At 52.1% G+C, this 24,326-nt stretch overlaps 1 protein-coding gene across 1 annotated transcript in view; it reads left to right on the forward strand.

Annotated features, from left to right (window-relative positions):
* The window catches only part of MEGF11 (multiple EGF-like-domains 11), a 244,897-nt gene that overhangs the window by 157,661 nt on the left and 62,910 nt on the right, over positions 1 to 24,326 (forward strand). Inside the window, exons 6-10 of the mRNA XM_012644818.1 lie at positions 377 to 398; positions 1,312 to 1,432; positions 9,079 to 9,215; positions 14,197 to 14,409; positions 21,949 to 22,123. Coding sequence (XP_012500272.1) covers positions 377 to 398; positions 1,312 to 1,432; positions 9,079 to 9,215; positions 14,197 to 14,409; positions 21,949 to 22,123 — 668 coding nt within the window. The remainder of the gene's footprint in view (positions 1 to 376; positions 399 to 1,311; positions 1,433 to 9,078; positions 9,216 to 14,196; positions 14,410 to 21,948; positions 22,124 to 24,326) is intronic.

Genomic DNA, 24,326 nt, shown 5'->3' on the forward strand with positions numbered 1-24,326 from the left:
GGGGCTGAGCAGGGCGGGGCTGAGCAGGGCGGGGCTGAGCAGGGCGGCTGCGCCCCGGGCTCCTTGCGAGTGGGCAGGATGGGGGCCAGAGGAAAGGTCGGGATAGTCCTGGCAGTGAAATCTCCTGCGGTCTGACCCCAAGTCCCGCAAAGTCTAAATGCGTCAGTCTCGCCCACTTTGATCTCGGGGCCCCGCCGTCTAGGCCTGGGGCTGAGTGGTCTTTCCTGAGGCTGTGCACGGGTGGGCGCTCCCGTGGCCGCAGGAGCTCACTAAACCCCTCCCAGGAGGCCCTTTCTGGTAGGGGCAGACCTTAGCTTGGACTTCTCTGCTGACCTTAACCTATATGCTGCTGCCCACCTGGGGCCTCCCCTTCCAGGCCATGCGGGACAGCGAGAGGGGTGAGGCCAGATAACGTGCAAATTTGGAGGGTTTCTGCGCCAGTTCCTCTCCCCTACTTTCTCTCCACAGATCCCAAACAGCCCCTCATTCCGGTTCCCTGGAGAGTCGGATTGACAGGGGACCTCCAAGGCTGCTTAGTTGAGACCCCCTCAGAGGCAAGATTGAAGTTCTCCCAGCCCTGTTGAAGGCTCTGTGGCCTCTCCTCCAGCCCTAGATACTGCGGGGGGAGCCAAGGACTCTGACCATAGAAACATCCTTGACTCAACTTGCTCCCTACCCTGCTGTCTGGCCAGTCCCCAGGACCTAGAGAGCTGGAGGCCAGGGCAACTGGAGGAAGGCCCAAGGCCAAGACCCCATGTAGATCCTCCCCGACACCTCAACAGTGCCGGGTCCCTGCACATGAGCCTGTCCTGGTAGCTGGGAGCCTTCCAGAGCCTGGAAGGGACGTGCTCCAGATCCGGAGCACTCTTCCCCTCCATGAAGCTAGGCAGATTCCTGAAGGTGGGGTCCATGGCCATTTCTCAGCACCTTTGCTCATGCAGTCCCTTCTGCCTGGCAGTGCCTTCCTTCCATTCTCCCGGTGAAATATACTTCACCTGCAAGGCCCAGGTAAAGTGTCTTCCTCTTAGGGAAGACTTCCTCAGCCCCTCCCCAGAAGAATGCTCTTCTTTACACTAAGAACACTCAAGTCATCCCACAAGTATTGGTCCAGCACAATGCATTCCAGTGTATTAAAACTGAGCCCTGCTTCCCCTTCCTGGCATCTTAGCTGGCATTATGCCTGCTACAGTTCACATTGGCTGTGAACTCACTAATTCCTAGGGACCCCTGGAGCACTGGGACTGGCGGCACTGGGGCCCTGCCACCTGATCAAAATGCTGCTGTGTCTAACGCCTCTGCTTCTCCATGCAGCTGCGAGGAGCTGTGCCCTCCTGGGAGCCACGGAGCTCACTGTGAGCTGCGCTGTCCCTGCCAGAATGGGGGCACCTGCCACCACATCACTGGCGAGTGTGCCTGCCCCCCAGGCTGGATGGTAGGTGGGCCCGCAGGATCTGGGTGGGACACTGTAAGAGGTCTAAGCATCCCTCACTCACACACACCTTGAAAGGCTGAATTCCTCTCCCATCCTGAATTCTCTCCCTCCTGTTTATGGCAAAGGGGCATCATTAGACACTGCCAGTGGTGCCACGGACACAGCTTTGAATCCCAGGTTTGCCATCTCTAAGTGCTGTGTGGTCTGAGGCAAGTTGGTTAACCTCTCTGAGCCTGTGGTCCCTCGTGTGCAAAGGAGTTGAACTCTTCTCCTAAGATTGGCCCTGTCTTTGGGCATAGGTACCCACATTATTGCCATGGGCTCTGGGCCAGAGGTGGCAGAAAGGGCTGAAGAGAGAGAAGAGACAGTAGGTATGGATTACCTGACTTTATATCATCTCACCCCTTGCACTCACACGCACATTCTGATTCTGTGGGCCCCAGAATCTGTATTTTAACAAGTGCACCAGGTGATTCTAATGCAGCCTCAGCCAGTCCAGGTCTCATGTCTGGGGACAACCATTGTGGGAAGGGAAAATAGGATTTATAGCCTCACCGGCCTAAAATCAGGTCTCAGCTCCAGTGTTGACCCTGAAAAAAGCCTCAATTACTCTGCTTCCCATCTGCAAAGCTGACATGACAGCGAGCCCTGCGCGGCTGCGGTGGCCGCCGGCTGGCTCAGGCGTTGCAATCTCTGAAGCGCTCTACGATTGCTTGTTTTACCTCTCTGGGCTCCACAAGGCTCCTTCCAGCTCCACCAGGCTCTGCCTGTCCTGCCTCCCCTGCAGGGCCAAGCCCCTGAGAAACGGCCAGTCGGCTGAGGCTGACTTTCCCGGGCTGCATCTCTGTCTCCGACTCTCCCCGTTTAGGGGAAGCTCAGTGACATGGCTGGCTGCCTCTCCTGGGATCTGAGCCTTTGCAGAGCCAGAGGGACAGGGATGCTGAGCAGAAGCGGGATATTTCTGGAAGCTGTGAACGTGGAGGTCACAGGGACAGACAGGAGGGGCCCATCAATGCAGACACGGGCTCGTCAAAGTTTTTTAGGGCAGGAAAGGACTTCGGGCATCATTTGGTCCAGCATCGTCCAAATCTGGCTGCACACCAGAGTGGAAGGGGGAGGGGGCGGTTAAATACAGATTCCCACACTCTACCTGAGACCTTCTGGGACCTGAGAGTCTCTATTTTTAATACGCTCCCCAGGTGGTTCTGAAACAACCAGTGCTGTCTGCAGGTTTGCCTGTGGAAATCATTGATCGAGACCATAGGATTTCCCTCTGTGTTTTGCAGAACCCTAGGGCATCTTGAGGGAAGGTGGGGGGGGGAGCCTAATAATTAGGCATCTGGTTCTAGGTAAGATTTCACATACAAACAGGGTCTCCCAGCTTTAGGAGGTTTGAACACCACTGGTCTGCCAATACCTTCCTTTCTCGGATGAAGAATCCGAGGCTCAGAGAGGGTAAGTGACCTGCCCAAGGCCACACTGCTGGTCAGGAGTGAGGTGGAGCAAAAATTCAGGTCTCCTGACTCCTGCATCCCAGCCCTTGGTGTCTGTCTGTCTGTCTGTCCCTTCTGAAGAGGAAAAAAAAGGCTGCCACCACCTCTCCCATACCTTCCCACTTCTCCCACTCCGAACCAATCTCTGGAAAGTTCCTCTCATCTCCAGCCAGCTTCCAGAAATCCATCACCCAGTGGGCTGGGTCCTCAGAGGCCCAGCAGCGGGCAAAGAGGTTGGATCAGGACGGGTGGGGAGAGCAAGGCGGCAGGCAGAGCCATCCCTGCAAAGGTCTTTCTGGAGAGACTCTGGAGGCTGGTGGCCGAGGGTGGGGAGCGGGGAAGCCAACACATGGAGGGATTGTTTTCCTCCCCAGAGCAGTGAGAGATTTCTTCTTCCAGATGACAGAAAACTCTGTCTATAGAAGCCTTTGGATTTGAGGACTTTATGTTTTTAATTTTATTGTAGACAATTGCATTTCTATTTTTGACATAGCATTTAACTTGCAGATTTGTATGAATTATTAATATGCCTTGTGCATGCGAAGTCACAGTCTAATGAAGCTGCAGCTCAGGCCTGAGGCTCCTCCCAGGGAGAGCAGGGGTCAGGGAGAGGATCCTGGGGGGCAGGTCCACCCCCACCCCCAGCATTTCCATGGCCTGACTTTCCCTTTGGCCCCATGTGGCTTCAACCATGCACTTTCCAACTGAGAAAGATAAAGATGCTAACTCCCACCGCGCACCTCCCCAGAGGACTAGGCAGGAGCTGGCAGGGACTCTGCCCTCCAGGGCCCTCCTCAGGGATTCCCGGCCCGCGGGCCTGAGAGTGCCCACTGGCCACTGTGCCTGCCCAGCTCCCATGAGCCTGTTTCAGGAGGGCCTTTGCAGAGAGCCGGGGAAGGAGTTATTTCCCCTCTTTTTCTGGGCTCTGAGACCTTGCAAAGCAGAGAAACCAGGTGTGAGTAGCGTGATGAGTGTGGGCGGTAGACACAGATGGAGAGGCAAGAGGAGGACATCACTGACCTCCCTTAGGAGCTCACAGTCTGACAGTGGAGGCTGGATATAGTGTGTGCACATGTGCGCGCGCACACACACACACACACACACACACACACAAACACACAGACGCACATGCACAGGAAACAACAGGCCAGGAGGGGAAGGGGGCCGAGGAGCTGGGAGACAGGACCAGTAGTCACGGAGGCCCGGAGAGAGGTTTTGGAGCTGAGGCCATATCATTGCAGATGCTCAGGTTTTGACTCATGGGGCCCCACTCCCCGGTGACCCGGATCACCTCCACAGCACCCACGCTAACCTCAGTGCCCCGTCCACTGAGGGCGCCCCTGCCACCTGGCAAAGCGCCTTCTGGTGCCTGGAGAGGCTGAGTTGTCTCCTCAGAAGAACTGGCGTGGCCTTAAGTCCTTTCGCCATCTCGGCCCCTTCTTTTTTTATGTGCCACTTAGCCGTGTCCTCTTAGAGTGCGGCTGGTTTCCAGGTTTTGACAAAGCCATTTGGTCTAACCAGTTCCAAGAGGAGCAGGACTGTCACCTCTCCCCACGTCCAACTTGCTAGATGCCACGACAGCCCAAGATCCCACTGCACTTGGAGACACATGCTCAGGTGACCACAGGGGCCAGGTGCGTTAGTCTGCTAGGGGTGCCGTGACTAAGTACACAGATGGGGTGGCTTAAACAACAGAAATCGTTTTCTCGCAGTTCTAGAGGCTGGAACTCCAAGATCAAGGTGTCAGCAGGGTTGGTGTCTTCTGCTGCTCTGTCCTTGGCTAGTAGTTAGCCGCCTTCTCTCTATGTCCTCACGTGGTCTTCCCTCTGTGTGTCTGTCTTCATCTCCCCTCTCGTGAGGACATGAGTCATACTGGATAGGGACACCCATATGGCCTCACGTTAACTTAATTACCTGTGTAAAGGCTCTATCTCCAAATACAATCACATTCTGAGGTGCTGGGGGTTAAAACTTTAACATATGAATTTTGACGGGACACGATTCAGCTCATGAGACCAGGAGAGAAACTCTGAGACCACAGCCCTGTCTTCAGCTGGCCCCTTCCTGCCTGCTCTCCCCCTACTCCCAAAAGGCTGGAGCGGGTGAGTCGTATGGCCCTTCCACTCCTCTCCGTCCCAGGTTACACTGGGCTCCTGGCACATGTCATCTCATCAGGGTCAGCTGGGTTCAGTTACCCACTCTAAGGCCCTGTACTTGGTTCCTTCACAGCTCTGATCGCACTTGATCTTTATAACCCACCTGGGAGACCTTTACCCCACCCATTTTACAGATGAGAGAACTGAGGCTCAGAATTGTCATGCCTTACCCTAGCCCAGCTACCTGGGAGGAGACAGAGCTGGGATGAGGGCCCAAGTCCTGACTTTTGAGTCAGCCTTTGTTCCACCTCCCCAGGCAGCAGGTCCCAGGAGCTCAAGACAGAGAAGAGGCCTAGAGATTCAGGGGTCTCGGGTACCTGCGGGTTGGGAGTCCTGAGCAGGGGCTGAAAGAGGCGCTTGCCCACTTGACCAGAATGCCTCTGGGGTGCTTGATTTCCCCGGGGATGTGGGAAGGAAGCAGTCTCTGCAGCAGACTTTCCCACTGGCCTCCTCAGGGGGCCCAAGTCATGTCTCAGAAGCACTAAAAAGAACTGGACCCTGCAGCCCGTCGGGGTGTGTGTGTGTGTGTGTGTGTGTGTGTGTGTGTGTGTGTGTGCGCGCGTGTGAGTGAATGCAGGAGGGCCTCATACTGCTTTGGGCTGGGGGAGTGGGAGGCGTCAGCGTAGCCCCCCACGTTGGCTCAAAATGTTTTCCAGGGTTAGAGTGTCCTCATCCAGCCTAGGACTGTAGAGGACGGAGTCACACAGAAGCCAGAAAGACCCTTCCTCTCCCTCGTGGATCCCCAGAGATTTGGGGGTGCAGTGAGAAAGACAGGTACCTGCCTTGCCCGGGGGTGTCCCCCACCACCTCCAGGAGGAGGAGGGACCCCTGCCCTGAGAGGCTCGTCTCTGCCGCTCTTCTCACACGGGCTCATCTCACTGTCCTCGCCGCATCTGGCCCCTGTCAGCCCCTCCGTCTGCCTTACGTGTGGAGGAGAAAGCTGAGCTGAAGGGCCTCCCGTTAGGCTCATTACCAGTAAATTGGAGGATCTTGAAAGATGACTCTGGTCTGGCAGAATTTTCCTGAATAAACTAGCTTCCTTGGGGTTGGTGATTATTGGTCCTTTAAATAATTATGTGTTGAACTAATTGATTAATTAATTGGGGGATCATGCTTGATCTCCATAAGAGAAATGAGTATCTGGTGTATGAAAGGCTGAGAAGGCGGCAGGAGGCAAGAGCACGCTCAGATTTCTGTTCGATAAAGACCTCAGATTCAGATGTATAATTTAAAATTATATAATACCACAAGGCCAATACTGGGGTGGGGGGAGTCTCCTGTTCCATGTACCAATTCTGCTCCCTAAAGACAACCACTTTTGAATCTTTTAGGTGTTTCTTCTGGCATTTCCCTCCACTTTTCTACATAACATGCTTTACTGCCATTTCTTGACTTTTCCATTTTAGACATTTGTTGAATCTCTTGACTTCCTGCCATAGAATAAGGATTCAGCTCTACATACACACACATGCAAACTCAAGCAACCCTTCTCCTACCATTCCAATGGAATTATATTACATTTTTTGGTTAAATCACTTTAAAAAATATATTTTTTTGGAGATGGGGGTCTCGCTATGTTGCCCAGGCTGGAGTGCAGTGGCTGTTCACAGGCACAATCATGGCACACTGCAGCCTGAAACTCCTGGGCTCAAGTCATCTTCTCACCTCAGCTGCTTGAGTAGCTGGTACTACAGGAGCACACGACCACACCCAACTTGGTTAAATCATTTTTTAATGTTTGTGTGTGTTGATGTGCCCACATATACGTTGTTACTAATTTAACCCTAAAACTCTCTGACAGAACTCTAAAACTCCTCTCAATAGGGTCAGACCCATATGAAAGTTTTTTGCCTTTGTTTTGTTTTTGAGGCAACATTCTCAGCAGCCTACATGCTTCTGTTCCAGTGTGCTGCATAACTGTCATCTGGAACTTCCTTCTCTCTTCTGTTGGACTCCCTAGATCCTGGAACCCATGCCTTTCATTTTCTTGGATAATTCTTTTTGATGGGAAAAATCCTCCAGTATGTTCCTGAGAAAGTGTTCATGGAAGGTTATTTTTTCAAGGCTGTTCAAATTTGAAAATGTCTGTATTGAATCCCCTGCTTGAGTGTTAGTTTAGTTGGGTATAAGATTCTAGCCTAGACGTGCTTTTTTCCTGTGGATTTTTAGTCATTGCTCCATTGCTTCTAGCTGAGAGGTCTAATACCTTTTGGTTCCCAATTTTTGCATGTAACTGTTTTCCTCTTTCTAAAAACTTTGTGGATCATAAGTAAGAGATATAAACATTTACAGTGGTACGCCTTGCTGTGGGTCTTGTTTCATTTTCTTTTGCTGGATACTCTGTAGGCCCTTTCAGTTCAGAAATCCATGTTTTCATCCTTTCATTCTGGGAAATTTTTTGAATTATATTTTCCATTTAACTAACTTACCTCCATTTTCTCTGTTCTACTATCTGGAACTCCTGTTAATTGGATGTCAGACCACCTAATTGGTCCTCTAATTTTATTATATTTTCTCTACTATTTTCAATCTCTCCCTCTACCTCTCTCATTCTCTCTCTCTCTCTTTTGGTGTACTTTATAGGAGATTTCTTCAACTTTATCGTACAGCTCTTCTATCACAACATTTTAATTTCTGACAGCTTATTTTTAATTTCCAACACCTCTTTACTGTTCCCTGGATGTCCCCTTTTGCAGCACTCTGTTCTTTCGTGGATGCACTATCTTCTTATAACTGCCTGAGCATGTTCAGTGTAATTATGACAGAGGTTTTTCCCTTCTCTTTTTGTAAGTTTTCTTGGCTGCAGGCGTGGTTCCTGTTTCCTGTGTGTGCCTTTGGTCTGTTTGTTTATTTCAGTCTTCATTTTTCACGTGAGAGCCTATTTCAAATATCTGCTGATCCTTGGCCATCTGTTCTTGTTTTATGTGAGCCTCAGAAAAGCTAACTGGACGCCCAGGAGTAGAGGGAGATGCCAGGCTTGTTGACTGATGGGACCCCTCAAATATCAGTATCTGTGGGTCATTTCTCTGGAGTTCGTCAGTGTCCCCACAAAGGAATCCCATCCAGCCTCCTCCACAGAGAGTGGAGTCTGGCAGTTGGCATTCTGGGGGCTAAGCAGGGAAGAGAGCAGAGGGAGAGTCCCACCCCACCCTCAGCTGTACCTGTGTCCCTGTGCTCAATGCCCATCTGGTCAACCTCTGCAAAAATCTTGGCAGTCACCTGGCTATTTGAAGCGGAGACAGAGATTGGGAATCTTATTCCTTCGTTTATAAACTTTTAAATAGTCCTGTTTTCACCACACCTGCACCTTGACCTTCAGAGGGTCCTACTGCCTCTAATTCCCCTTTTCTGAGGTTGCAAAAGACCCCATCACCTAGCCTCGTGACGGCTTCCCACGCTCCCTTAGCAGGCACTTTGCGTTGCTGAGGAGGCAGAAACCAAAGCAGCCATCACTCCTCCATCTGCTTTTCCATCTTCCACTGTGCGACATCTCTTGTCCTCTGTTCCTTTTGTCCTTGTAGGTTTATACCTTTTCTCCCTTTCCTCTCACGTTAGCTGGGTTGGGAAGGCAGTTACGTGTGCGTCGCCACACCAGCGAGTGTAATCTAATCAGGATCTCATCTCCTTCCTTGTCTCCTCCTGTCGTCCACCTGTGTGACAGTACTCAGTGCCTTGTGCTTTACTCACCTGCTGTCTGGGCTCTCTCCACGGTAGACTGGGAGGACAGGAATCGAGTCTTACTCTATTTTTGGTACCCCTGATATCTAACACAGCACCTGGTATACAATAGACAGTTACTAAATGTGTGCTGAATAATTGGATAAGCTAATTGGCCTCAGTCTCCCCGTGTCTAAGAGGAGGGCTTTGGAGTCGTGGTGTCCATGGGGAAAGTGGGTGGTCCCTGGGGCCATAGCAGCTGTGCCATACCTAGGAGAATGTGACCGTGGGTTGGCATCTCTGAAGCACCACCGTGCATGTCTTCCCATTCCTGTTTCAGGGAGCAGTGTGTGCCCAGCCTTGCCCACCAGGGACGTTTGGCCAGAACTGCAGCCAGGACTGTCCTTGCCACCATGGAGGGCAGTGTGATCACGTGACTGGCCAGTGCCACTGTACAGCTGGATACATGGGGGACAGGTAAGGATGGTGTGAACTCATGTCCTTGCTGTTCATGTTGCTCATGTTCACAGCAGACTTGCAGAGAAGAACCCACAGCGATCTCATTGCTGGCCTTCCAGTTCCTTCCTCAGAAAGCATCTGAGTCCTCCTGCCAGGGAGAGCCATCAACTCGTCCTTCCCGGCCCTGGCCTGCAGAGCACACCCCGTCCCCCAGCCCAGTTGCTCCAGCCTTGAATTTGCATAGGCTTAACTGGGGGAAGGAGGGGAGCACCTGCCACCCTCTCCCCACTCTCCGCACCACTGCAGGGAGGTGATGGCCGAGATCCAAAGAAGCCGAGAGTGCAAAGTCAGTTGACACATTTTGTACAATTTCTTCTAGAAGTGGATTTTTGTTCCTAATTTGAGTTCCACCAAAAGGATACTGACATCAATCTGCATCCTCTGAAGGATGTGGCCCAAGAGCAGACTGAACGAGGACACCGATGTCCAGGAATGAAACCAACCTTGCGGAGTAGATAATCCACAAAACGCGTAACTGCGGAATTACCGTCCGTGCATGTTTGCCACCGCCGGGAGCAGGATGCCGTGATGGCAGGGCAGGCACGGTGGCAGAGGGAGAGACAGCCACCAGCGTGTGCGGTGGCGAGTGGGACCCAGGCCAGACCCCCTCCGTCTCACTCTTGACCGCAGGGGTCTCTGAGCAGAGTGGAGCAGTAAAGAGGAGGCTCTCTCTCTTCTGTGTGGCTTATAGAGATAGAAAAGAGAAAAATAAAAAAAGAAAGAAAGAGGAGGCTGTCACAACCCTTGCCTGGTTCCGTGGGGATCCATGTTTCATTTCTGGCCCCTGGATTTTTTACTCTTCCCAGACAAAATGAGGTGAGAAGAACATTTGTTCGTCATTCCCTGCCTGGGTGACACCGGGAAACAGGGGTGGAGGCTGAGTCAACTGATGAGACCTTGTGGCTCTGACCAACATAATCGGGGCTCCTCCAGCTCTTGCTGGAATCAGCCCTACATCCTTAGCGACGTCCGGAAAAGAGATTGTCCGTTGGCCTTGGGCTTGTTTGCCTCCAGCCTGAAGGCTTTTAAGCCAGACCTGATCTCTTAGCCAGCATTCATCTGCGTGAGCTTCCCCGCCATAGAGCGTGGGGTGTGGCATCTGGGGACCCATCCCTCCCTGACTCCAGAGGAAGGACTGACGCATGGAGCCCACCTTCCCATGCTCACCGTCACCCCCAAGAAGGAAACGCTCAGGATGAGCCATCGGGGACAGGGACCAGGAAGACCCCCGAACCGGAGCAGGACTCCTTTGTTTCGGTGCACTGTCTCGTGACAGTGCACACGGCCCATCGGTTGTTGCGGACCAGCAGGCCCAGGGCTCCGGCCGGCTGGACTCGGCACCAGCAGCCCCTACCCCATTGGTGCCCTCAGTGCTCACTGGGAGGAATGATCCCAAATCTCTCTTCTTGCTGGAGCCTGGCCCATGATCCAGGGCAGAGAAGAACCCCCAAAGCCAAAGGGCCCTCCGGCAAGCATTGCCAACCAACCACAGGAAAGTTCAGGAGGAGGCTGGGTAGCATTTGGGTTTCTCACCTAAACGGGCTGCCTGGTGTTTAATATTTTGTAAAATTGCCTCCATTAATTTTGTAGGCGACAGCCGCATTAACTCACCCCAAATCATCACGAGCATATTAAAGTTGAGTGGGTGTAATAATGCAGGCCTCCCCGGATAGGCAGAGTCCTGTGCAAATTAAACACGAAACGTAACGAGGGCTTTGCAGCTCATTTTGTAATTTAATTGAGCAATGTATCTGGTTGTTAATGGTAATATCGGACACATTAGATTGATATGTTGCAAAGGAAGGATGTTTAAGTAGAAAACTAATTCCTGCTGTGATTACCCTTCTGTTCCATGGGCCCCGTTATTAGCATGCTTTGTGTAAAATTCATTAGCAGTCGATGCTTGAGCTCTAAATAAATAAGTTGTTTAAATTGTGAGCAGGGAAAAAAAAAGAGGCTGATTATGTAAATGGATTAGGTTGTCAATATTTCATTTCCAGATTCTTTTTCTGGGGCTGTGGGTCCAGTCACCCCAAAACTATAGCAGGGTAGGGAGGTGCCCTTCAGGGGAGCTTAGGGGTCGGGGCTCTGCCAGGAATGTTCGTGTGAAAGGGAGGGGGCGTCAGAAGATGTCCCCTGGTTTGTTTTCTCTCCTGACATTTGAGACATTCAAGGCAAGCAAAGCCCAGTGACTTCTGGAGAAATTCATTCACGGACTGAACAGGGGCTGGCAGTTCAGATAGTGATGGTCCATCTTGAATGGCTCTTTATCCTCCCCTCCTGCCTCCGTTTCCTTCTTCCCTCTCCTATCCTACTTCTCTTCCTCCTCTGTCTTCTACCTTCCATTCCTTCTCCAGACATCCCCTTCTTTCCTTCCTCTTTCCCCCTCTGTTTCTGTTCTCTGTCCCTTCGTGAGGACGCAGATTGGCTAACATGCAGCAAGATCTGCAGGAAGACATCGGGGGTCGTCTTAGCCACTTGCAGGCTGTGTGTGCTTGGAACTGTCACCGCACTGTCTCATCTCAGCCTCCTCAACTCCAAAGTGAGGGTGATGACAGTCTCTGCTGCTGCAGGGCTAGGGACGGGCTGTGGGGCCTGAGCAGCAGGAAGCCCCTCTCTCTATGGGGCCCAGGGCTACCGCCATCCTCACTCCTGCCCCCCCATTCTCCCAGATCACTCCCTCGCCACAGTGGCTCTCAGAGGGGAGAGCTGGTGGCATCTCCCCATGAAGGAAACGCTCAAGGCCAGTCCCCAGCTACTGTCCTCTTCTCTCTGTCATTGTGGGCACAGAGCAACAAAAACAAGAGAGGCAGGGATGCCCCAATCTCGAGTTGCCGTGGCTAGTGCCTCGACACACAGGCTGCTTCCGTCCCCCACGCGCTGGCCGGCCCCGCCGCATGCACTGCGGTCACCTCAGGACAGACAGATGGGCTCACCCAGACGTGGCACTCCCTGCCCTGTCTGCAGAGAGCACTTGGTTCCATCCCATGACCCTCCAAGATGTACGATAAAGAAGCTAGGGCTGTATTGTGTTTCTTTAAAAAACAGCTTTTGTTACTCCCCCCAGCCCGTTACTGTAGCAGACATATAGAAAACCTGGGAAATGGAAAAATATGATAATTAAAACGCTTGTAATTCCTCAAGTCCACTCAACATTTCAGAGTTCTTCCCTTTGAGCTTTTTCATGCCAGAATGTAAGGTCAGAGGTCAGACCTTCTGCCATAAGAACTATAGAAACCCCTATTGACACGAGGAATAGTAATAATAACTAACGTTTCTTACTGAGCCCCAACCATGGGCTGGGTGCCTTTCCGAACATTTACACGCATTATCTCATTTAATCCTCCAACAACTGATGAGGTTTGGTTATGATCATCCCGTTTTGTGAAGAGGAAGAGGATGCCAGTGCTTTAGGTGCGTTCCCGTCCTCTGCGCCATCGAAGCCGTGCTGGGATGCGGATAACCCAGAGGCCATGTGTCTTTGGGGTGCAGGAGTCATCCCCCTCTTTTACTCAGTGCCCCCAGGTTTACCCTTAACTTGCCAGGATCCAGTTACTGGGACAATGATTTGCATCCCCAGGAAACAGCCCAGGGCTGGGGTAAGGATGTTGGGGCGCGTTCAGGAAGCCGGGCAATCAGCTGTGGGGGTCGCGGAGGATCCACACGGGTGGTTGTGATTCAAATGAGGTCAAATAATTATCCTCATGTGGGGAGCTCCCAGCACCAGCCCAAGCACGTGCAGGACACAAAGGGGGCGCAGTCCTCCTCCCTGGGGGCTCACAGGCTGATGGGAGCCTCAGCCCCTGCCTCGAAGGGATCCCCAATCCAAGGAAGGGGAAATAGCCCCTGTCATGGGGGAATCCCCAGGCCGATGAAAGAGGATGCCTCTTCTACTCGAGGGCAATGCCACACCAGGGGAGAAGACACAGCTCCCAGGAGCACGAGCGAGACTGTGCATCTGCCCAAGAGACTGAAAAAACAGACAATGTATAGAAATGAAATTACCCCATTTCATCAAATCTGAGGTGCCACTGATTGTAAGATGCATCATTATTTTACATTTTAAGAATGAAAAACACCAGTAATTAAACTATGATATGCCATCAGTTATAAGTCTTATCTAATTTCAGAGATATTAAAATATATTTTTAAAACAGGTTTATTGTTTCCTGGGTACACAGTTTCAGTTTGGGAAGATGAAAAAGTTTTGGAGATAGTGGTGATAGTTGCACAACAATATAAATGTACTTAACGCCGCTGAACTGTACACTTCGTGGTTAAAATGGTAAATTTTATGTTATATATTGTCTTACTTTGCTCATGCTGCTGTAGCTAAATACCTGAGACTGGGTCATTTATAAGCAACAGAAATTTATCCTTACAGTTCTAGAGGCCGGGAAGTCCAAGATCAAGGAGCCGGCAGGCTCAGTGTCTAGTGAGGGCCTGGTCTCTGCTTCCAAATTAGTGCCTTGAATGCTGCGTCCTCACGTGGTGGCAGGGACAGAAGGGCACAAAAGAGGACCTGGCCAGCTCCCTCCAGCCCTTCTGTAAGAGCACGAACCCTTCATGCAGAGCCCGCACGACCTAATCACCCCCCGCACCACCCTTCTTAATACTATCGCATTGGCCATTAAGCTTCGGCATGAGTTTTGGAGGGGACGCTGACATTCAAACATATATTTTACCGCAATTTTTATAAGTGAAAAGAAAACATAAGGCTTGGAGTCAATGAAATATGAAAGTACACACTCATTGCTGGGGGCACTGACTGGGTGAACTAAACCCGGGAATCCCCCCTGGAGGAGGAGAGAAGGAGGAGGAGACATGGGGGGCGGGGCACAGCAGGCCCAGGCCTGGTGCAGGAAGGGCTGGGCTGGCGGACCCTGAGCGCCAGTGAGGGGTCCCAGCCCACAGCCTCGCTCTGCTCTGCTGTCCACAGGTGCCAGGAGGAGTGCCCCTTCGGGACCTTCGGCTTCCAGTGCTCCCAGCGCTGTGACTGCCACAACGGGGGCCAGTGCTCGCCCACCACGGGCGCCTGCGAGTGTGAGCCTGGCTACAAGGGCCCACGCTGCCAAGAGCGGCTGTGCCCCGAGGGCCTGCACGGCCCGGGCTGCACCCTGCCCTGCCCCTGTGATGCCGACAACACCATCAGGTATGAGCTGGAGACAGGTGGGCCCAGGGACAGGGACAGTGTGGGCTCTGGTGAAGACCCCTCCTCAGGCCATGGCCCCCACCTCTGGTGTGGCCATCCAGGCAGGGTGGGGAAAGAGCTGGGACCTCAGCAATCAGCTCTGATAACCACTTTGACGAACAGGGGGGATGCTGAGGCCACACAGCCAGAGTCAGGACCAGAACCCAGGTCACTTGCCTCTGTCCACTGCACCCAGCTGCCCACATTTCAGAATGGGCCAATCTGAGACCCCACACACAGGAGCGAGGAGGGAGCTTGCTCAAGGGATCAGAGTGGGGGTGGGGCGGGGCTGCGTGGTCCTGGGGGCTGGGATGGCAGGGCTCAGGGTGCCACAAGCTCTGGGTACATGGTCCTGGAGAACATTTCCCCTCCACATACACAGCATCTAACTAGAGACAGGGCCACTAGGGCAAGAGCAGGGTGAGCCACAGAACGGCCATACTGAAAGGGACCTTGAAAATTAATATGGCCCAGCTGCGCGTGGTGACGCGTACCTATAGTCCCAGCAACTCAGGAGGCTGAGACAGGAGGATCGCTTGAGCCCAGGCGTTCGAGGCTGCAGTGAGCTATGATCATGCCACTGTACTCCAGCCTGGGCAACAGAGTGAGACCCTTTCTCTAAATTAAAAAAAAAAAAAAAAAAAAACACTCGCCCACACTCCGGCCCCGGGGCCCAGAGAGAGTCGCCCAGAACACCCCCACAAAAGGAGAGAAGAACAAGAGACACAGAACACACCCCCACCACAGCCCCGGCGCGTGGCGAGACCCTCCCCCCACACTCTGTCCTGTGTGGCCTGGGGACACATGGCAGAAACTGGTCCCACCCCTGCTTCCAAAGCAGTCTGAACCTGTGAAGCCAGAGCTGTCCCAGGCTGCCGCTCCCAGCTCCCTTCCCTTCCTGCTGCACACAGCAGTCCGCACTGCCCTCTGGTGAGACACGAGGCTGTCGGCCCCAGATAAACGCCTCCCCGGCCCTGCACCCAGGCTGCCTCTGACCCGGGTGGTGAGGGGCAGGCAGAGCATCCCTTCTCCCCGGGCCTGCTCACCGCTGGGGGAGCGCTGGCCTCTCTGGCCGTGATGCTGCTGCTATGTGCAGGGCAGACGAGGGACACCCCTGCTTCACCAGCTGTCTGAGCACGTAGCCTCAGGCCCCCTTCACTTCCAGCATTTGATTTTTCACGGGTCTGTCTGGAGCCTCTGGCCATTGCGAGCAGAGACGTCTCAGCAAGCGTCAGGAGTTAGTCCAAAACGGTCCTCAGTCCCTGGAGCTGAGTGGCAGGGTGGTGCCAGGCAAAGGCAGAGGGGTCAGGAAGGACACTGTCCAGAGAGGGTCCTGGAGCCAACCAAGCTGGCCTGTGTATGACCTAGGCATGCGTTCGTTCCCTCATTCATTCAACAAACACTGAGTACCTGCGGAACTGTGCTATGAGGAGGAAACACACTGAGCACCTTGTACCATATTTCTTTAAAGACAAGACAACACGAGTAGTGAGGCACAGCTTTATATCATGTACTTCTAAAAAAGGAAAAGTCTATCAACGGAACCATGACGTACCATTTGTATAACACACCCGGTAGCAGAGATGTGAAAACGTGGAGAAGTGCATATTAGAATTGATGAAATACATGTGGCTGGCCCTGCTGGGTCCCAACACGTACCCAAGTAACTATGACCTAGGACCGTGTGCAGAAAACACCACAAGAGACTGCTACATTGATCAGGGAAGGCTCCCTAGAGGAGGCAGCATCTGGGCTGAGTCAGGAGGCAGAGCGAGAGCACCAAGGCTGGCCAGGGGACTGAGCAGCTGGCTCAGACTGTTCCACGGGTGGAAGGCAGCACCAGGATCCCCCCTCCTGCGGGGAAGCTGAGGGAGGACCCTCTCAGGGACAGGAAGCAGGCTGCTGCTAGGGTCCAATGCAGGGAGAATCCATGTCACAGGGGTCCAGCCAAGCCCCAAATTAAAGAACTATTATTTTCCTCCCATGCCCCAGCAACCGTGCCCTGCATTGTTTCTCCTTCCTCTGAAAGAGTCCTCGATGCATTATTAATCTGGAAAGACTCCCTTTCCTCTGTCGCTAATCTCAGCCCATCCAAAATTGATGATTATTTGCTTTACTGTCTTTAACGTGTGTCATGTTTCAGGGACTGGGAGGCGGTAGCGGTTCTTAGCAGTGGGGGCTCTGAGTGTGCCTGCCGGGCTGCCCCCCGCCCCGGCTGGAGTCCTCGGAATCTGCATCACCACCTCCTCAAGGGGAGCTTTGTCACAAGGCTGGGCTCCTTGAGGGCACGGGCAGCCTGGCTTGTCCATCCCTGTAGCTTCCAGCCTCGGGGTTGCTTGGCACCCGGCACGGAGCAGGCCTTCAGTAAGGACAGTGCCTGAGTGCATCGTAAAGAGCCCAGCCCTCTAGGTGGTTCTGCCCATTAGCTGCTGTCTGCCCTGTTATTTTCTTTGTGAATATTTCACCCCTTGCTCTTGGCACACTGCCCCAGTGACTGAGCACTGACGTTCACAAAGTGTTTTGTTCCGTCTAGTTCAGGGTTTCTCAACCTTGCCACCATTAACAACTTGGGCTGCATAATCCTTTGTTAGGGACGGCTGTCCTGTGCATCGTAGAATTTTTAGCAGTATCCTTCGTCCCTACCCACCAGATGCCAGTAGCGCTGCCCCCTCCCCTCCCCAAGTTCTGACAACCAAAAATGTTTCCAAACATTGCCAGATGTCCCAGGGTGGGGTGGGGGAGGCGAAGTTGCATGAGGCTGAGAGCCTCTGGTCTAACTGAACTCGCATGCTGCACTTGACTTTGTTTTCGTGGACACAGAAAATAGCTGTCCTCCTGTGTGTGGGCACAGGTCAGCCCTTCTCTTCCTGGAACCTTTGTCCCGGGATAGATCCTTCTCTTGAGATTCAAGAAAAGCAAAGAAATGACTCTGTGACTTCTAATCTCAAGGCAGCCAAGTCATAGGTACGGGGTGGAGGTTGGGACCCCTGAGTCCTGGCCTCAGACCTACCTCAGTCTAAGCGAATGTCCTGATATATACACTTCTCTCCTCTATGCCTCAATTTCCCAATCCGCCCATCATCTTTCATCGACCCAGTAGGGGGGAAGTTCTCTTGTGGTCTTTGAAAGTGAAACTTCCACCCAACTCCCTGAGAGATGGCGTGTGGACCCCTAGAAGCCCAGCCTCTCTTCCCCCTGGCTTCTGCAGAGCTGGCAGCAAGGCCCCCACCATGACGGCTGGCAAGGTCTTAGGCATCTTTCCCCCGGGAGACAAAGTACTCCCAACCTCCAACCAAAGAAAGCCCTACCCACCGAGCCGTACCCGCCTAGCCCCATCCTCCCTGTTCCGTGCCCCTCTGGTGAGGCTGCTCCCCGGGTCGCATCCCAGCCCTGAGAAGGAAGCAGCGGCTAGCGAGATTCCCCACCATTGCACCCCCCTTACAACACTCCATCCCCTTTGTGTGTGTAGCACACACAGAGACCATCCTCCTTCATGAAGCGATAACCTTGAGAAAGAGCACCTGTGTGTCAGGCCTCTTAAATGTCCCCTCCACAATTGGATTGTCATAGACTAATTCCAGCAGCCAACAGATGCGGCATTGATAGAAATCACATAGCAGCCAAAAGAAAGGCAGAAAAATCCACTCCGAAAAGATTCCTGTATTTTTCAGCTTTCGGCTCCTATTAACTTGTGATTAATCTGAGTTTGGGGGAAATAGGAGAAAAGAAAAGACCAGAGAGAACGGAACCAGCCTAAACACCAGCGATCCAGACTTTTGCCTGAGCCTAAAAGGCAGTCCCTGGCCCACCGTGTGAGCCGAGGGAAAGGGGTCGCCCACAGGGAGGAAGGGATGCCCCGGAGAGGGGGACGTGCAGGTCCCTCTGCTGAGGGACAGAGGTTCCGAGCACGGTGATCGCTGTTCTCAGTCATAATCACTGTCAGCCATCATTCCCCACCCTCTTTTAAAGGGACTTTTGGAGTTTTTATAATATAAGTAATCAAATTAAGAAAATACATATCCCATGTTTGGAAATAGAATTATAAGCACATAAAAAGGAGAAAGAAAGGAATGATTTCAGATTTGGTTTTAAGCCTTCTGGTTCTCAGAGTAAAACGTAAAATTAGCACCTAGACACATCCCTAAGCAGCCAAAGCGCTGGCGACAGAGATCAGAAGTGGGAAACGCAGGGAGTTCTGAGAAGCCGGCGTTTGCTGGCCCGTGGTGTGCCCCGTGTGCTTTCCGCAGGGTGGTGCCCTTGCCAAAGCGGGAGCAGGTGACGGGTGGGCGTGACCATTTGCGAGGCAGAGACAGCGGAAGGATCTATTGATGGGAAGGCAGATATGTGCCTGAGACCTTTTAGAATCTCCAGGCCTGGGCAGCAGATTCCAGCCAGGTCATCTCTGGGCTCAAGCCTGTCGGTCTCTGCAACCGTGACTGAGCCGGTCTCTCTGCCTGAAAGTCAACCTCAGCGGAGGCTCCTGGAAAGCTGCAACCTAGAAAGGCAGTGCCCAAGGCTCTGCTGGAAATGTGGAGAGACAGTAGTGCCCCAAAACCGTCTGGCTGAGGGTCAGGGCCACCCATGCAGGTTGCCGTGTCCCCTTCCAGTGCTTGGGGCTCAGGCAGGAATTTTTCTTGAACTGTGAAGGTCAGAAAATCCTCAAATACTCATCCCTTACACCCATTCTTCTTTGTTACATATTTACAATTTTTATTGCTTTATATCTGTTTATAAATATAGTAGATGCTCAGTTTCAGAAGTTAGAGAATGCATTTATAAAGAAAAAAACTCAGAATCACTCGTAATTTCTCAACCAAGAGATAAAGGCAAAAGCTATTTTGTTGTGATTTGTTCATTCTTCATCCGTGTCTCTATCTGCATCACTTTCTTCATATTTTAGATGATGACTTTGTATACAATGTGCTTGTTTCACTTAACCTTATATCATGAAATATTTTGGAAAACAATTGAGTACGTCGCTAACATTCCTGCATATGGGTGGTCATAATTCATGTCACCAGTACACAGGGCAGTGGATAACTCATGGCCAGACAGACATGGGTTTGAATCCCAGCTCTACCTACCACTCACCGACTTAGCCGCGTGACCTTGGGCGAGTCTCACAACCTCCAAGTGCCATCTGTAAAATAGAGGCTCACACGCCTAATTCACAAGCTCATTTGAAGATTAGAAATATATGTGTAAAGTGCCTGGTGCTTTCATAGCCTGGCCACATATATTTATTATTATTTAAATTGCTTCCATTTTCCGCTGTTATAAATAATGGTTCGGGGAACATCTCCGTGCATAAATCTTTCTCCACAACTAAGATTATTTCCTTAGGATAGATTCTTAGAGATGGAATTATGAGACCGAAGAGCCTGAATATTTTTAGGTCTCCTGATACATAACCCCAAATTGTTTTGAAACCTTTATCAGCATTTTAAATATATTGTTCCTGTTTTGATAAAGAAGTGGTATCTGATCGTTGTTTAGACGTGATGATTGACGAGACTAAACGTACTAAACATTTTCCAAAGTGATTATTAGCTACTTGGTATTCAGCAATTGTCGGCTCTTGTCCACCTCCTCATCTTCTGTGAGAAAAGCAGGGTCCCTCGAAGAGAAACAGCTTGGCTGGGCTTCACACAATTAGTTTTCTCATTAATTAATTCGCCAAATATGTATTAAGCACCTCCAGTGTGCCAGGGACTCTGTTGGGCCCTGAGAGGGGAACAGGACAGAGGCTTCTCCCCCGTGGGCCTGCAGCCTAGAGGGGGAGACAGCTGGTAAACAAACTGACAGAAAATAATAAACAATCAATGGAAAATAATTATACTTAGTGAAAGCTATGTTCATTCCCAAATATTTAACTGGGCAATGAATATGAGCCAGACACCGGGGACCCACCAAGGATCCAGAGAGACAAAGCCCTGTCCCCATGGAACTTAGCAGAACCAAGGCTGTGCCAGGCTCCTCCTGCCAGCCCAGTGCCTGCTTCTCCTGTGTCGCTTGAGCCGGACTCCAGAGCAGGGAGGCAGGTGACACAGGGAATCTAAGAAGTGTGTCTCTACCATCCAGCACTTCTCCCGTGTGTTAGTCTGGTCCCTCCCAGAAGCAGACGGCAAGGGCAAGAGGTTTACTAGGGGACAGTCTTGGGGGGGAAATGGGGAGGGCGCTGGGGAGGCGGGGAGAGCCGCCAGACCACAGTGTAGGTCTGACCCGTGCAAGGGAGAGGGAAGGAAGGGAAGCTGGGTGGAAGAGTCTCAGCCTGTACACAGCACAGTTCTGAGAAAGTTTGGCAAGATGGGGAGTCTTAAAGCCAAGGTGCTCACCAGAGGAGCCCCAGATCTCCCAGGAGTGTGCCCACCTTGGTATCGCTGCTGTGCTCCAGCTGGGAGCACCCGTGGGAAATGTGGCCTCTGGATTGCAGACACAGCGGCGCTGGCTGTCAGCCAGTTGTGCCCCCCCAGGAGCTCTGAGCAGCACGTGGTCACCGCATCCAGCATCCCCCGATCATGAGTGGACACTGGCTGTTGATCAGACAGCTGCCTGCCAGAGGTTGCCCCACTCTCTAGAGGTCATGCCAGGGAGCCCCTGCCTCTAGCCAAATGGTCCTTTTTCTGGCCTAGATAGACAGGGGATGGAGAAGAGCTCACATGCTATTAATGAGCCCTGGCAGGTCAGGTACAGTGGCTCATGCCTATAACCCTAGCACTTTGGGAGGCTGAGGCGGGAGGATTGCTTGAGGCCAGGAGTTTGAGACTAGCCTGAGCAACATAGTGAGACTCCATCTCTACAAAAACATTTTTAAAAAATTAACTGGGCATGGTGGTGCATGCCTGTAGTCCCAGCTACTCAGGAGGTTGAGGCAGGAGGATCGCTTGAGCCCAGTGAGCTATGATCATGCTACGGCACTCCAGCCTAGGCAATAGAGCAAGACCACATCTCTAAAAAAAAAATTTAAAAATGAGCCCCAGCAAAGCATAGGGTGGGGGAATCATCTCCAGGGCAGACAATACCAGAGAGGGGCAGCCACATCTGTCCCAAAGTCTTATTTTAACTCAGCCAACATTCATTGAGCTCCTACAATATGGAGAGCTGCTGGGTGTCATTGCTACCTTCTCGGTCCTGTCCCCACACTTTGGACAGCATAGTACATAAGGCAAGGGACTAAAGAAGCCCCCTGTGCTTTGGTCTCTGTATCTATATTATAAAGAATGCTTGTTTGGGAGTCAGACCTGTGTTCTAATCTTGATCTTGCCACCTCCTTGCTGTGTGACTTTAGACAAGTTACGTAACCACCATGAGCCTCAGTTGTTGGGTGCTGATTGAGACCATGTGGCCTTGGCATCATCTGATAAGCAAGACATTGAGCAGTTTAACCTCAGAGGCTCTGATCCTGCTACCCTGGGCAGATGAGACTTGGGGTGGGCTGAGGGTGGGACATGGCTGCATCTCAGACTGGACTATCTTCTCACCCGTCTCTTGTCTGCTCAGCTGCCACCCAGTCACCGGAGCTTGCACCTGCCAGCCGGGCTGGTCTGGCCACCACTGCAACGAATCCTGCCCTGCTGGCTACTACGGCGATGGCTGCCAGCTGCCCTGCTCCTGTCAGAACGGCGCCGACTGCCACAGCATCACCGGGGGCTGCACTTGTGCCCCAGGCTTCATGGTAAGATGGGAGGGGCCTCCCATGGCCTTCCTGATTCCCGCCCGGCCAGCTCCCGGCTCCCAGTGCCATCAGGGGTAGGTATGGCCAGCACCCTGCGTAAAGAGTGGGAGTGCCTCTGGTGTCCCTCCCAGAGGTAGAGTCCGTGACCAGAGAGCCCTGAGGCTGTTCTCGAAGGGCTGGGGCTTGTCCTTGTAAAGGTGATAGCAGGAGGGGTCCTTCCGTCATCCTTCAGCTCGGAAACACTGGCTGTCTTCCCTATCCTTATGCACGCAACGTTTTTCTATCATAATAACCACGGTGCGTATATACAGTGTGGCATTCTGCTTTCTTTCACCCGCGTTTCTATGTTGCTGCTTGGGCTTCGTGATTATCATTTTAAATGGCTGCGTAACTCTGCGGGAGCGGAGGTGCCCCCAGTTTGCTCGGCCATTCTCTTATGCTGAATATTAAGTTGTTTCCAGTGTTTGCAGCGAATGTTGCGACGAGCATCTTCATACAAATAGCTTCCCCCTCCTACTGAATTACTTCCTTAGGGTGAATTCCCAGGGTCGGTGGGCATAACACATTTATGGCTTTTGATGGATGTTGCCATATTACTTTCCTCGAGGGTTATATAAATCTACACTGCCACCAGTCGGGTGTGAATGCACCTATTTCAGAGTAACTTCGCTAACCTTTTTTTTTAATTTTTGCTAATTATATAGGGAGAAAATGGCTCCTGAATGTCGCTCTAATTTGCATTTCTCTGATTACTGAGGGGAGTGAACATTTGCCCTGCACGTTTGTTCACTATTTGTATTTTCTCATGAATTATGCTGGTCGTTATGAGGTTTGATTCTGGGGAATTCGACATTGGAAATGGAATCCTGTTCAAAGGCGGGGCATGCCCCGTGGGTGTGAGGACCCAAACATTTAGGGGTTCCCCCTGGCCCTAGTTTCTGTTGTGCTGTAGGAAGTGGTTTGTGCAGTTGAAAGAGTGTGGCCTTTGGAACGAGACCTGGGTCACATCCTAAACTATCCTCTTCACCTAATGTGTGACCTTGGACCAGTGGCTTAACCTCTCTTAGATTCTGTTTCCTGACCTGTGAAATGGAACACCTGGCTGTCAGGTGTAGAAATGGAATCTGTAGAGCACGTCGTAGCAGCGCTTCTCAGATGACAGTGAATTTGCCAATCTCCTGTGGCCCTTGTTAAATTGCAGGTTCTGATTCGGTAGGTCCAGGATGGGGCTTGAGGGTCTGCATTGCTAACAAGCTCCCAGGTGACACCAGTGCTGCTGGCCAGTAGTCCTCATTTTGAGTAGGAAGGTGATACGCAGCCATGGTTCTCAACTTGGGATGCACATTGCAATTGCCTGCAAAGCGTCACAGACAGTGGTGCCTGGGCCCCACTCCCAGCGAGTCTAACGGATTTGGTCTAGGTGTGGTCCGGTGAAGGCCAAGGTGCTGTCAAAGTGGAGATCCAGTGATCTACAAGGAAGCCCTTGTCATAATGGGCGTGAGGGTTTGCCTGGTGACAGTGTCGTTTAAGGGCAGGTTGCCCTGTCCAGAGCAGGGCTCAGGACAAAACACTGTTCAGCTCCCTCTTCCTCCTCCCCAGTGCAGACAAAATGGGGTGAAAATGAACTCTTTGGCATCTTTGAAAGGGAAGAAAGTCTGCTTCTCTCAGAGGTTTCCTCTCTAATTTACCTTTGTTGGTGTGAGTTTTTGTCTATAACTTCTACAGAAGAATGGAAACGCCCTAGGTTTTGAGTTTGGGTAGGAGAGAATAGTTGGGAGTAAAAATCTCACATAGCCAAGTGACCAGGTGACCGAAGCTGACTGCACCAGACAGCTCGTGGGTGTCCTGACCCTAGTCCCAGCCTGGCTACTAGGGTGGTTCTGTGACTTTGGGCATCTGTGGGTGGGGAGCACACGGGGCGGAGAGGAGCCCACTGGTTTCTAAGATGGTCCACTGTGTGGACTCCAGGGGCCGGGTCAGGAAACACACCCTTCTGGGGGAAATGAGGGACAGTAGGAGCAAGAAGGCGTGTGCACACGTGGGAGGGGGCTCGTGGAGGGTCATCTAGAGGCTGGCTAAGAGTCTCTCCTCCCTGCTTCTCCTCCTTCACCCCAGTGTCTGCCTAGTCACTGCTCCTCAGAAAAAGGGAAAATCAGGGCCAGGGCAGGCTGGTGTCTGTTTGCACACCCCTCCCTCCCCCACC

This window comes from Propithecus coquereli, unplaced genomic scaffold (genome assembly GCF_000956105.1).
Source record: "Propithecus coquereli isolate 6110/MARCELLA unplaced genomic scaffold, Pcoq_1.0 Scaffold221, whole genome shotgun sequence".
Taxonomy (NCBI): domain Eukaryota; kingdom Metazoa; phylum Chordata; class Mammalia; order Primates; family Indriidae; genus Propithecus; species Propithecus coquereli.